Below are 13,420 nucleotides of genomic sequence, written 5' to 3'. Positions count from 1 at the left end.
CCCCCGCGTCTGATCTTTTCATGTAAAAAAAAAAAAAAAATTAATAATAAAACGTATATGTGCTCAAAAGACAATCCCCCTCCTGCCTGCGGGGCGTGTCGCCACGGGGGTCGGGGGCGTGGCCAAAGACGGCGTTGGGGCGTGGCCACGGGGGCTGCGTTGGGGCGTGGCCACGGGGGCCGTGGCGCGCCGGGAAGGCGGAAGCGGGGCCGGGGGCTGGGACGGGCATGGCCGGGGCCGGCTGGGCCCCGCCGCGCCTGGACGGCTTCATCCTCACCGAGCGCCTGGGCGCCGGCACCTACGCCACCGTCTACAAGGCTTACAGGAAGGTACGGCCGGGCCCGCTGCGGCATGTCCCCCTTTAGCCCCGCCCCCGCCAAACCTGCCTGGCGCCCTCCAGCCCGCATAAATCTGCCCCCCCCTCCCCCCCCCCCCCGACCTTATCAGAGCCCACCATCCCTATAGCCCCTATATGGGACCTGCTGCCCCCAACCTGTCACCCCCTTCCCAGGGGCTCCTTCCCCCTTTCCCCCCCCGGGACCCCGTGGCAGGCTGGGGAAGGACCCCCAGGGGGGCTGTAGCCATCCCTATAACCCCTGTATGGCACCTGCTGCCCCCAGCCTGGGTTTTGTCCTCCATCACCCCCTCCCCAGGGGCTTCTTCGCCCTCTCCCCACCCGGGACCCCTCCGGCAGGCTGGGGAAGGGCCCCCGGGGTGGCTGTTCGGGTGTGAGGGAGTCTCCAGTGCTGCCTCCCCTTTGGCAGAGGGACACACGCGAGGTGGTGGCCATCAAGTGCGTCAGCAAGAGGAGTCTCAACCGGGCATCGGTGGAGAACCTGCTGACCGAGATCGAGATCCTGAAGACCATCCGCCACCCGCACATCGTGGAGCTCAAGGACTTCGAGGTGGGGCTGGGGGCTTCTCAGAGGGGACACCAAGCCAGCTCTCATCTGGCTCAGGTCCTGGGGTCCATCCTGGCTCCCCAAGGGTGTATCCATGGGGCTAGGTGCCAGCAACCAGGCAAACCAGTCCAGGCGGACCCTGCGTGGATGGGATATGCAGTGGGACTGGCCGTGGTGGTGTGACAGGGTCCTCTTGCAGTGGGACAGCGATCACATCTACCTGATAATGGAGTTCTGCGCTGGGGGGGACCTCTCCCGCTTCATCCGGATGCGCAGGATCCTTCCCGAGAAGGTGGCACGCATCTTCCTGCAGCAGCTTGGTAAGGGGACCTTGCCCAGCTCCGTTGGACACCCTCCCTGGGGGTTTTTGGGGGCCAGGACTCTTGGCACTCAGGTTGCCACATGCTCAGCCTGCGCCCTGAAGTTCCTCCACGACCACAACATCTCCCACTTGGACCTCAAGCCACAGAACATCCTCCTGAGTGACCCAGAGAACCCCCAGCTGAAGCTGGCAGGTGAGGGCAGGTCCCCAGGGAGGGGCCGGAGGTGGACATTCCTTCTCCCTCCCACCGCAGTGAGTTCTCCCCTCACCCCTTCCCCTGCAGATTTTGGCTTTGCGCAGCACATGTCACCCTGGGACGAGAAGCACGTCCTGCGGGGCTCTCCGCTCTACATGGCCCCTGAGATGGTGTGCCGCCAGCAGTACGACGCCCGGGTGGACCTGTGGTCGGTGGGCGTCATCCTTTACGGTGGGCTTTGGCTTTTATCCCCCCTCCCTCCACCTCGGGGCTTGGCTCGGGGCGGTTTCCCCCTCTCCATCGCCCCCCACCGCTCCTTTTCTCCTCCCCCCTCCCCCTTTAGAAGCGCTTTTTGGGAGGCCACCCTTTGCCTCCCGCTCCTTCGCCGAGCTGGAGGAGAAGATCCGCAGCGACCGGGCTGTCGAGGTAAGATGGGATGGGATGGGATGGAGCCGGGGTAAATCTCGCCAGCGGGGGCCGGTGGTCTCAGCGCCCCCCTTCCCTCCCCAGCTTCCCAGCCGGCCCCCCCTCTCCCCAGAATGCCGGGATCTCTTAGGACAACTCTTGGAGAGGGACCCATTGAAGCGCATCTCCTTCGAGCACTTCTTTGCTCACCCTTTTGTGGATATGGAGCACGTCCCCGGCCCCGAGAGCCTCTGCAAGGCGGTGAGCAGGGTGCTGGGGTGCTGCTCTCCAGGGATATGGGGGGACCAAGCCCTGAGCCCCCCCTTCGCTTCCCCAGACCGACCTGGTGGTGGAGGCGGTGAAGAAGGACCAGGAGGGGGATGCCCCCGCCGCCCTCTCCCTCTACTGCAAAGCCCTGGAGTATTTTGTGCCAGCTCTGCACTGTGAGTCCACCCCGTGGTGGGGGGTTGCATGGGTCCTGGGTGGATTTTGGCGGGGCGACACCCCAGGGGAGACCAGTTTGCAGCCCACCCACCCCAGTGTTCGGTCGCTCTTCTTCCCCTTAGATGAAAGCGATGCTCGCCGGAAAGAAGCCATCCGGGTCAAGGTGAGCCAAAAATCCCTGGGAAGGTGGGTGACAGCATCCCCCCCATCCTCTGTCCCCCATGGTGGGGGTCCCCTCACACCCCTCCTGCTGTGGCCAGGTGAGGCAGTACATCTCCCGAGCGGAGGAGCTGAAGGCGGTGGTCACCTCCAGCAGCAAGAACCTCCTGCAGCAAGGGAACTCAGCCAGAGAGATCCTTAAAGGTTTTTGGGGACACCCCCCCCCGTGGTTTTAGGGGAGCGGAAAGGGGGCACCCGGTGGGGGTTTTGGGTGCCCCGCCAGGGTGCTCCCTGATTCAGCGTCCCCTCTTGCAGAGATGGCCAAGGACAAGCCTCGTCTCATTGCCGCGCTGGAAATGGCTTCTGCTGCCATGGCCAAGGTGAGTCGTTGGATATTTGGGGTCCCCTCTCCCCAGGTGCAAGGGGTAGGAGCAAACTGGGTGTGGAGGGAACTGGGTGTGTTGTCCCCCCTCCCTGTGACCGCAGCCTGGCCCCTGGTGTCTCCTTGCAGGAGGAGGAAGGCAAAGATGATGGTGACACCCTGGAGCTGTACCAGCAGAGCCTGGGGGAGCTGCTGCTCCTCCTGGCCGGTGAGTGGTGGCCGTGGCGGGCGCTGCGGGGCAGGGGACACATCCTGCGTCCCCGGGGGGGCTGATGGCTCATCCCTCTTCCCTCCGCAGCGGAGCCAGCGGGGAGGCGACGGGAGCTGCTCCACACCGAGGTGGGTGCCGGCCGGGGGGGGGGATGGTGGCGTGTCCCCGCTCGGCGTGGCTTTGAAGGGACTTTCCTTTCTCTCCGCCAGATCCAGACCCTGATGGTCCGAGCCGAGTACCTGAAAGATCAGATGAAGGTACGGCTGCTTGCAGGGGGGAGCTCTGGTACGTGCTGGGGCTGGGGGGGTTTACAGGCTGGAAAACATTCCTCTCCCCTGGCAGATGCGGGAGACACAGTCCAGGGGCAAGGAGGCACTGGCAGAGCCCATACGGAGCAGTGAGTCCCTGTCTCTGTCCCCTCTTGTCCCTTGGGAGGGGGCTTGGCGAAAAGGGGGCCTGGGGAAAGCGTCCCCCCTTGTGGTTCCGCTCCTGTGGCGGGGGATATCCCTATGGCGGGGGATATCCCTGCGGCTGCCAGAGCCGTGGGGATAATTCTTGCCCGTGGGTAATCCGACCCCACGCCCCCTCCTGTCCCCCGACGTGGGGTGATGCGGGCTTGGTGACATGGTGTGCAGCCCAGTGAGTGCCCTCTGTCCGTGTCCCCCCCCGTCCCCGGCACAGCTTGTACGTTGCAGTGATGCCCGGGATGCTGCTGACCGCGGAGAGACGCTGTCGGTGGGGTGGAGGGAGGACGATGCTTTCATCCTGACCACCTCGGCGGGGGTGGGGAGGGGGCTCACCCTTGGGCTCCCCTCCCCGGAGGGTCCCGTGGGTGGCTCCGTGGGGCCATCTGCCCCCCTCCCTGGGCGCTGGCGTCGACTCATTTCCCGACGAGCGGAGTCCCCTCCCAGCCCTGCCTCGACCGTCTGCTGCCGCAGCCTCCCCTGGCCGGGGCCGGTGGGTTATTCCGTTATTCCACTCTAATTCCCTCCGCTGGCTGCGACGGGCTGGGTATTTTTATCTTGGCAGCGGGGCTGCGGCAGAATATCCCCCCTCTCCCCCCCCCCCGAAATCCCATAGTCTCCTGCCTTTCCAGCTGGATCTTTCTTCCACCTCCCCAATTCTTTGGGGGGAACCCACCAAACCCCCGCCGGTAGCTCCAGGCTGTTGGTGACAGCAGCGGGTGGGGGGGGGTCGGGGACGCTTGTGCCTGTGCCTTTCTCACCCAGCAACTACCTCTTGCCCCAGCCCCCAGCACCCAGTGGCACCCCCCCAGCCCGCCCTCCCGCTGCTCGGAGGCATTGCCCATCGAGGCTTTTGCTCCCCAAACCTGCCTTTGCCCCGGTCTGGCAGGTGCCGACCGCACGTGTCATTGGCGTGATGAGGTGTGGCCGGTTCTCAGCGGGGATCGGTCGCCTTCAGGGACAGTCACACGGCTGCAAATGGCGATACCTCCCCCAAGGCAGAGCCTGCTCTGCCCCTCAGGGCTCTGACAACCCCAAGATCCAAATTATACTCCCGGGAGCCCCCGCCCCAAGCCCCCAGAGGTCACTTAGGTGGTGGTGAGGTCTGCCTGTCCTGCAAAGCTGGGGCCTTTTCTCCCCATCTACTGTATTTCAAGGGAATGTAATTTATTGTCTTTAATAAACACTCGGTTTTGTTTTCTCCAATTATTCCAGTCTTGGGTTTGTGCTTTTAAGACCCAAGAGGGGTCTCCAGCAGAGCCCAGGACCAAGAGCCTGCCCCGGGATGGCTGGAGCCATGGGGGAGGGCTGGGGACCCCTCATCCCTGTCCCCCTGCCCAGGAACAGAGCTGGGTGAGGGCGGAGATTCCCTTCTCCTGCCTCCATGTCCTCCCTGGGGACAGGAGGCGGCCAAAGCTTCGACCTTGTTTTCACTTCGCATCTTTTTTTTTTTTTTTCTTTTTTTTTTCTCCTAGTGTGTGCATGTAAAACATCGGGCAGAACAACAGCAAAGGTTACGTAAAAATCACATTTTCCCCATGGGATTTTGACAGCGGGTGAGGAACAGCTGGGTTGGGCAGGGAAGTTGGGGGGGTGGGGGGAGTGGGGAGGCAGAGAGGGGCTTGGGGGGGGCCCTTGGGGCTGGGCTGAACCGTACCCCCCCCGCCCCGCAGAAGGCTGCCTTCCCCCCCGAAAGCTCCCTGAGAATGTGCTTTTTTTAGTCCGCTGATGCCGCCAGAGAGCTTCCTGGGCAGATGTGGGAAGGCATTTCTACATCTTTTGTTTTTATTATTATTATTATGAGCAGAGATTATATCCCGAGGCTTTAAAGAGCTTTCAAAGCCCCTGCCCTCCCCCGGCCTGTGGCTAGCGCCGAGCCGGGGGCCATGGCTGAACCGGCTGGCTGCGGCAGCCGGAGTGGATAATCGCATATGCCTTCACGCTCTGCCGAAGACGCGGCCGGATCCGGAGCCTTGGGAAGCAGGGAGAGACTCAGGACGCTTCCCCGGGGGGGGTGGGTGGCAGAGCTCGGGGTGCCCCGGCTTCGTGTTGTTGGGGGGATGCAAGTCCCTTCCGCTTTGCCGACATCCGAAGTGTCACTGCCTGGGCTGAAGGGATGGAGGCGCGAAGAGAGCAGTCCCCAGCCCGGCAGCGCGGGGATGGCTGCGGCGGTGTCACCCTGTCACTCAGCGTGGCTGCAGCTGCCTTCTCCGGTCGGTGTCACGGCCGTCAGCGTCCAGCCATCGATCCCCAGCCCTTGCAAAAGGCTGTTCCGACCCACAGCCCATCCCCCCCCGCAGTCCGTCGCTCACAGGGCGGCTCTTGACTCCAGATTGTCACCGAGAGAGGGACGGGGACGGCGGGGGTGGCGGCTAGACGGCATTATGACCCTCCTTGTACCATCCCGTGGGTTACTTGGTGGCGTGAGTCCAAACATTTTTAAAGAGAGGGTTGGGGCAAGCTGGGTCAGTGTGTGGACCCCCCCCATCCCAGGCTCTTTAATCCCGATTGATTCATCCCGGTAGCTGGACCAGCAGCGCGGAGATGCCGGATGGGGCCATCCCCTTCCCACAGCGGCTCGTGGGGAGGTTTAATTGACTGCGAAGAGAAGAGAGCGCACGGCGGAGATTCACCCACCCACCCCCCCCCATCCTTCATTTGTTGCGGCGCTTTAACAACGGCTCATTTGAGGCTTTGGCCGCTGGAGGAAACCACCCGTGTCACCCCGTGCCCACCAGCACAAAGGAGGCCTGATCCTGCCCCCCCTGCTACGATGAGGTGCAGGAGGGTTGGGAGCCCGCGGGGTGTTGATTTCAAAGCTCGGCTGCTGGCAGAGATGCTTCAGCCCCCCAGTAAGGGCTTGCTCGGACAAATCCACCCCAAACCCGGCCCTATAGGTTAGGGAATTATATAGGGGTTTATAACTTAGGCAAGAAAAAACCCCAGATTTTTCTGCTTTAATCCCCACCAATTCTTTAAGTTGATGCCTGGAGCGGTTGTACAGCGTGCAGGCGACCAGGATGCTCGGCCGCGCGGATGCTCGGGGACCCAGCGGCAGGGAATGCTGGCAAAGGGGATGCCTGCCCCCTCTCCGCCCCCCTGTCCCAAACTCCCCAGTACGGGCACTGGACCAGCAACGGGGGCTCGGAGAATCCGTGGCTGAGCGTGCGGCGGAGCCGAGCCGGGTGCTGCTCATTTTTTCGCACGCCTGGGGGTCACGGCGCTGCCTAAAATAAATCCGCCAAGCTTCACGCGGCCTTTGCGTGGCGGCATGTGGGCCAGGGAGCGGGCATGGAGCGGAGCTGGGGGAATGGAGCGGGGGCGGGGGGGGTGGGGTGGCAAAATAAAAAATAGGATGGGGGGGAGGTGGTCCAGGCTGGGCTACGCTGGTTCCGGGTGGTGATGAACCAAAGGGCTGCATCTCCCCATCTCCTTCACCGCTGCTCTGGTGGGGATGCCACTCACCCGCGTGAGGTTTTTATTGATGTTTTTATTGATGTTTTAGTGATTTAAAAGCCAAGCCTGTCCTGGAGGGCTTGGCTTGGTCGGTGCCTGCTCTCTGCTATCCCTTTCCTGGTGGGGGATTAGATGAGCTTGGGCTGATCCTCATCAGGTATGATCTCCCTTCAAAGCTAAAGCCGCTTCTGCCTATCTTCCCACTCCTTTCTCGCCAGCCTTCGGCGTCGTGTGGGGCTGGATGAGGGCTCTGCATGGGGCAGACGGCCCCCAGAGCCGTCGGCGGGTCTGCCGTGGGGCTGGAGGGGTTGCGACGCTGCGGGTCCCCGCGGGCAGAGCATCACCCTCGCCCGAGTTGCGGCTGGGAGGCTGAGCTGCCTCTGTCTGTCTGTCCTGCCAGCCGAAATGGTGGCTGAGTTCTTCTCAGAGGAGGGGGGGGAACAACCTCTGGCTTTGGAGGGTATCAAGAGTTTTTCAGCATTACCTGGCCCCAGCATGGTATTTTCAGGGGGCTGGAGTGGGGGGGGGTGGGCCGCAAGCAATCTCCTGGCTGTGCCAGGGAGCTTTGCTCAGCCCCAGGCATGGCCTGATCCAGCAGTAATAATAATAATAATAATAATAATAATAATAATAATAATAATAACAACAACAACAACAATAGTAATAATATCATCACCAGCTTCCCGACACCCTCGCCTGTGTTTTCCTGGAGGACCCAACGCCCCCGCAAAAGCCAATGGCAGTTAATCCGCTCCTTCGGGATTTGGGGCAGCAAACACCCAGCCTGTGCCAGCTCTTTCCAGGAAGCCCGCCGGCAGGAGCCCACCACCCGCCAGGATGCCGGCAAGCCCCCGGAGCTGCTCCGGTTTGGAGTCATACACCTGGATTTATCCCGGTTTTACTCCCCGCAGAGACGTGTCCTTGCTGGGAGCAGCCCCGCGGACATCCCCACGGAGCCCGTGAGACCGTGGCGGGGAGCTGGCAAGGGATTGGAAGGCTTTTTACTAAAATAGACCAAAAAAAAAAAAAAAAAATCCATGAAATCTGGGGGTTCGGTTTGCTTTTAAAGCCGGCTGCTGGCAAAGAGCCGTTTGTACCATCCCTTTGGTACAAAAAAAAAAAAAAAGGGGGGGGGAAAACACCCAACCGCGGCCCGGTGTGATGCTTTCGTGATGCCGCAAGAGATTTTTCCCTTGAGCTCCCCTGGTCGCTCCCCCCCTGCCCTGTTTTGGGGATGCGCTTGATGACTCTGCCCCCACCTCGTCCCTTGGGGCCTCCCAAAGCCTGGATCGGGAAAGCACTGCTCGAGGAGAGAAATAAATGCATAGACATCTCCTGGTATTTATTCCACCGGTTATAACAGTACCGTGGCACGGGGAGAGCATAGGAGGTGGGGAGACACGCAACACAGCTCACGAGCTACAGCACGACAGGGGAGGACGTTTTTTTTCCCTTCTCACTTTGTTTTTCTCCTGGAAGGGACGCGGACACAAGTGGATCTCACCCTGGGAGACGGAGAGCGTGCCACCGCTGCTCGGGGAAAAGGGCTGTGGTGGGTTGGGATGAGCAATGGGAAGCGGGGGGAGGTTATTCCTCCCTGGCATTAATTCGGGCTTTATCCCTCTGGTCCCGAGCTGGATGGGATCATATAGCAGGTCCTTTCCTGGCCACTTCCTCAGAGAGGGGCCCTCAAGGGCAAAGCGGCCGGTGTTTCTTGCACGGGTGGGATGTTATTTCTCGCGTGATGGGGACGGGGGAGGCGAGGGGGTGGGGGGGCATTTCTCGTTGCACCTTGTCCTTGCAAAGCGAATTGGAGCCTCCCCCGTCATTTCTAGGAGGCTCGGTGAAAACGTGTAGGCAGAGACGGGGCGTACAGCCGCCGCTCCGCTGGAAGAGCCTTTGCCTTCTGCCGATGTGCTTCAATAACACGCCAAGGTCACTCGGGGCTTTCCTTCCCTCCAAACTCACCCGCCCCCCAGCTCTTGCTAAAGACACCCACTGCCACAGGCACAGGAGGAGGCGTTGGTGCACGGGGGGTGGCGGGGGGGGACATGCTGGCTTTTTGCTCTGGCCTCAAGAGCGGAGAAGGAAACGAAAAACCACACACCGGGGACAGCTGGGTCAGGGACTCGGGGCTTCAACACGGCTCAGAAGGACCCAACTCACATCAAGGCAAGGGTGACAACACCAGCGGGGGTCCCCGCTGCAGGCAACAGCCACCGCCAAGACCCTTTGCTGCGTCCCCTCCCTTCTGCCCCCACCATCACCTTGACGGGGGTTGGGGGAGGGAGGGTCCAGCCAGGTCACATCACGGCGCATTTCTCAGCCGATTGCTTCAGGTCCTCTAGCGTGGCTGAAGCTTTGTCTTTCAAGGAATCAAGGTCCAGGTTCTGGATGTTGCTGAGCTGGCCGATCACCGAGTTCTTCTCTTCCTCCTCCTCGTTGTCCTGCTCAATCATCTTGGCCAGCTCTTTGGGCAGCTCCACGTCGCCTCCCACCAGCTGGATCTGGTTGTCGTCTGTTTCGTTCTGAAAGGGGCCGGGAGAAGGTCAGGTGGTGGGGGACGGGTGGTAAATTTTTGGCAGGGGGGACGACGACGTGTGGGGTTCACAGGCTGCCCAGAGAGGCGGTGGAGTCTCCATCTCTGGAGACATTCCAAACCCACCTGGACGTGTTCCTGTGCCACCTGCTCTGGGTGACCCTGCTCTGGCAGGGGGGTTGGACTAGATGATCTCCAGAGGTCCCTTCCCACCCTATGGTTCTGTGATTCTATGATCCACAGCCGTATCTGCATGGGCTTTGGGCTGTCTCCCCATGGGGGCTGGTCCCTGGGGCTCACAGCCGTCCTCCTGCTGTGGGTAGGATGGTGCCCATGAGCTCCGTCACTGCCGACCCGGAGGGGACACGGCTCAGCAGAGCCCAGGCACACGCCAAGGGATGCAGCGAGAGCTGAGATGACAACCCGAGCGTGCCAGCATGGGTATAAATTGGCTTTCAGCTCACATCGGAGTGGCTGGGGAGGTTTCGGCACCCAATTAAGCTACCCGTATGCTTAACGACTGCACCCACCGGAGATCGGGGTCAGCTCTGCGCTGGAGAGCCACGGGGAGGCTCCGCGAAAGGCAGCCCGGCTGCCAAGCGGGATCAGTAATGAGCAGAAGAAACTTGTCGAAAGATTAGAAGGGACATCTCAAGCACGAGAAAACAGCGAAAGGATCGGGGTGGGGGGGTGGCAGGGGGCAGATCTGAACAATTCCCCTGGAGCAAAAAAAAAAAACAAACCGAAAAAACCTCCATCTCTTCTTTTTTCTGCCTTTTCTCGCTTTTGGCTTGGCGGGGAGTTGGGGGGGGGTGGGAGGGAATAAATTCTCCAGCTGTTTATTTCCCCGGCAATCAAAGGGGTGTGGGAAGCGGTGGGGTGTGTGTCCAGGCTGGTTGAACACAACGTCAAACAATCTGAATGATATCACTTGGCTTAGCCGACCTTTCCGAACTAAAATTAGCCCGGCTCCAATTTAGAGCATTCACCACTGAAAGACTCTTCCTGAATAAAGGGTGTGTGTGGGGGTGGGTTTGGGGGGAGAAGAGCTTGTGGCAATTCCAAGAATGGCTGAATTCTCCTTGATTAAATTGTTTCTAGTGAATCACTCATCGGGAGGAAATTCCAAAAGAGGAGTTTAGCTAGGAAATGTTTGCCAAATAATCCGGGGAGAGGGGCTGGCTAATCCATCCAGGAAGGTGTAATTCTGGCTCCGCACCCGCCTGTGGGGCTGGGATTTCAGGGTGAAGGCGGCTTTCCCTCCTCCAGCTGGATTTAGGGATCAAAAAGAGAGGAAAGGGGGGATGCAGCAAGGTAGAGGATGCGTGTTTGGGGGTCCTGCTGTTCGGGGCTGACAGCTCGCAGTGCTCAGGGGCGACGGGAAGGGGCCAAGGTTTGGGTGGAAGGATGCTTTTTTAAGGGAACTGATTTACACACGGGCTTCATAGAGCAAAAAACCCACCCGAGCAAGGGGCTCTGGTTTCCCCTTCCCCTCCCTGCAGAGCAGGGGGCTTGTCTGAGCTGTGCGGGGCTTGGCTCCCTGTGTGCCCCCCCCGGCTCCATGCCCGGCACGGCCGTACCTTGGGGAGCCTGTACTTGTCTCGGAAGTGGGACCTGAATGTGGCTCTCTCCGCCTTGCGCTGGGCAAACTGGGCATCTCTTTCCATCCTGTGAATCACAGAGGGCAGTCACCAGCTGCTGATGCCCCCAGACCCTGGGTCTGAGCATCTCTGACCCACCCCCCCCAACGCAGGCACCCCCTTCTCCTCTGCAAGCTCCCGGGTCCCCCCCCAATTTCCTCCCCCCGTGGCGCAGCCTGAAAGGAGAAAACAATCCCATCTCCTGGGCGAGGAAGCGGATTAAGGGATTAGGGGGGTTCATTAAACTCCCTCCTGGCCCTGCCGCCCCCAGAGCTATCTCCCCCCAGCCCTCCCATTCGCGGGACGAGGGGCTGGAGAGGGAGCACCCGGTCCCCCACCGGGACCCTGTGGGTCCAACGTGCCTCGGTACCCGGTGTTGGTCACACTCACTTCTCCTCCACCAGCTGCCGTTGATATTCCTCGTACTCCTCACGGGTCATGCCCTGCGCCTCGGCCGGAGACTTCTCGCCCTCGCTCTTCTCCTCGCCGCCCAAGCCGCCCGTCAGGTTCTTCAGCTGCCCCCCCACCATGCTCTTCACCATGAACGCCATGGTCGCGGTCCCGGGGGAGCGCGGGTGTCAGGGAGCGGAGTTAGGGTGGGGCTGGGGTGCTGGGAGGACTGGGGTTAATGGGGAGAGAAGGTCCTGGGGTACTGGGGAGCGGGGAAGCGGGGGGCTCTGAGTTACAGGGGAGCCTGGGGAACTGGCTTAAGAGTAAACCGGAGTGCCGGGGAGCCGAGGTGTACTCGGCGCTGGGGTGCCAGGAGTAGGGAGCTACAGGGAAGCCGGGATGCTGCGGGTATGAGTTTCCAGGGAGCTAGAGTACGGGATTATCGGAGGAGCTGGGATCAGTAGAGCCAAGTTCCCAGGGGCAGGGATGCTATGGAATTGAGTTCCCTAGGCGTCGGAATACCAAGTTCCCGGGATGCTGGGATGCAACAGAGCCGAGTTCCCGGGATGCCGGAGTACCAGGTTACGGAGAAGCTGGGATGCCGTGGAGCTCGGTTCTCAGGACGCTGGAGCACTGGGTTACGGAGGAGCCGGGATGCTGCGGAGCCGAATTGCCGGGATGCCGGAACACTGGTTTACGGAGGAGCCGGGATGCCGTGGAATACCGAGTTCCCGGGATGCCGGTGCGTCCGGGTTGCCGGGGCTCAGCGGGGCCGCGCCGCCCCGCCGCCCATGGCGGTGCCGGGCTGAGCGGGGAGCCGGGGGGAGGCAGAGGGGAGCCCGGGGGTGGGGTGGGGCGCGGAGGGGAGCGGGGCGGCCGGTGCTGCAGCACCGGGGCTCGGACGGCTCCGGTGTGTGTGCGGCGGACGGTGGCACCGCCTCCCGCCGCCCCCCGCCGCCCCCCGCTGCCGGGCCGAGAGGCGGAGCCGCCGCCGTCCCAATCCGCTCCGGAGCCACGGAGGGTGCCCCGATCCTCCCCCTCCGTCCCCCACGGGCTAAACTTCATCCTCCGGAGCCCCCAGCCCCGCAGGCGGCTGGTCCCGGCGGCAGCTACCCCCCAACACTACCGGCCCCGGGGCACCGGGGGTGGATGAAGCCACGGCGGGGGCTGTCTGACACCCCCCACCCCCGGACACCCTGTCCTCATCTCCTCCTGTTTGCGGACAGCTAGCGATGGCGCTTGGCTGGTTTAGCCCACCGAGGAGCGTTAAACCGGCGGAAACATCATCTTTTCCCCACTCTCTTCCCCATCCTTTGGGTCTGGATGGAGGAAAAGCTGGGATTTAACACTCTGTAAAAGCCATATGTACCACAGACGTATCGCAACTGTTGTTTGCTCATCGATCTAAGGGCTGGCGCACCCAAAAGCTTGTGCCTCTCTTTCCTATTAATCCTATTAATTGATGCTAATAATTCCCCACCAGCGCTGCCTTGCTGATGTAGCAGAGCCAGCCCCGGGACCCACACCGTGGGGTCACCTAAATGAGGAGGCTGAGGCCGGAGCAGGCATCAATTTCGTTGCGTAAATCCCTTGTCCCTTCCAGCTCTCCTGGCTCCCATCCTACCCCCGCTCCCACTCCCACTCCTGCTATTTCCTCTGGCTGCAGCCGTATCGCGGGCCTTGGGGAGTGAGCAATTAATGGCATCAGAAACGCACCTCCCTTCCAGATGGCCAGCCTGGCTTTAACAGGCATTTCTCCCTTTCTTCTTCTCCGCTCACGAAAAACGAGCACGGATCCAAACCCCAATCCCAGCTTGGGGGAAATCATTTCATTTCCGAAATTTAAAGACAATCTCCGCAGATTAAAATGATGGAACAGCTGTGAAGCCATAAAGTAAAGTGAAAGCGGG

General features: G+C 61.4%; 2 protein-coding genes and 2 long non-coding RNA genes across 8 annotated transcripts; 3 read left to right on the top strand and 1 right to left on the bottom strand.

The window, feature by feature from the left end:
- Nucleotides 1-103: 103 nt before the first annotated feature.
- On the top strand, nt 104-4,691 carry ULK3 (unc-51 like kinase 3). 5 transcript variants are annotated; one of them, XM_074602008.1, is made up of 16 exons: nt 111-329; nt 765-905; nt 1,102-1,222; nt 1,313-1,417; nt 1,508-1,651; nt 1,764-1,846; nt 1,931-2,086; nt 2,163-2,268; nt 2,392-2,432; nt 2,530-2,632; nt 2,744-2,808; nt 2,940-3,018; nt 3,109-3,149; nt 3,231-3,278; nt 3,364-3,418; nt 3,703-4,691. In XM_074602008.1, the coding sequence occupies exons 1-16, from the start codon at nt 228-230 to the stop codon at nt 3,717-3,719; spliced, it is 1,407 nt and encodes a 468-aa protein (XP_074458109.1). In that variant the 5' UTR covers nt 111-227; the 3' UTR covers nt 3,720-4,691. The 5 variants fall into 5 exon arrangements, with proteins under 5 accessions (XP_074458110.1, XP_074458107.1, XP_074458108.1 ...); XM_074602006.1 differs by having other exon boundaries at nt 110-329; nt 2,163-2,432; XM_074602007.1 differs by having other exon boundaries at nt 110-329; nt 1,508-1,846; nt 1,959-2,086.
- Nucleotides 4,692-4,714: 23 nt separating this feature from the next.
- Nucleotides 4,715-6,130, top strand: LOC141749029 (uncharacterized). Its single transcript, XR_012589215.1, has 3 exons — nt 4,715-4,838; nt 4,961-5,041; nt 6,011-6,130. It is a non-coding gene; the product is annotated as an uncharacterized LOC141749029 (long non-coding RNA).
- Nucleotides 6,131-6,138: 8 nt separating this feature from the next.
- Nucleotides 6,139-7,648, top strand: LOC141749028 (uncharacterized). The gene is made up of 3 exons (XR_012589214.1): nt 6,139-6,263; nt 6,991-7,098; nt 7,621-7,648. It is a non-coding gene; the product is annotated as an uncharacterized LOC141749028 (long non-coding RNA).
- A 614-nt stretch (nt 7,649-8,262) lies between these two features.
- CPLX3 (complexin 3) lies at nt 8,263-12,473 on the bottom strand. The gene is made up of 3 exons (XM_074602011.1): nt 11,511-12,473; nt 11,061-11,148; nt 8,263-9,469 (listed from the first exon to the last, which is right to left on the bottom strand). The coding sequence occupies exons 1-3, from the start codon at nt 11,669-11,671 to the stop codon at nt 9,245-9,247; spliced, it is 474 nt and encodes a 157-aa protein (XP_074458112.1). The 5' UTR covers nt 11,672-12,473; the 3' UTR covers nt 8,263-9,244.
- Nucleotides 12,474-13,420: the final 947 nt, after the last annotated feature.

The sequence above is a fragment of the Larus michahellis genome, chromosome 9 (genome assembly GCF_964199755.1).
Source record: "Larus michahellis chromosome 9, bLarMic1.1, whole genome shotgun sequence".
NCBI lineage: Eukaryota > Metazoa > Chordata > Aves > Charadriiformes > Laridae > Larus > Larus michahellis.
Note: the sequence above shows the minus strand (reverse complement) of the source record. Positions and strands in the feature narration are given on the sequence as shown.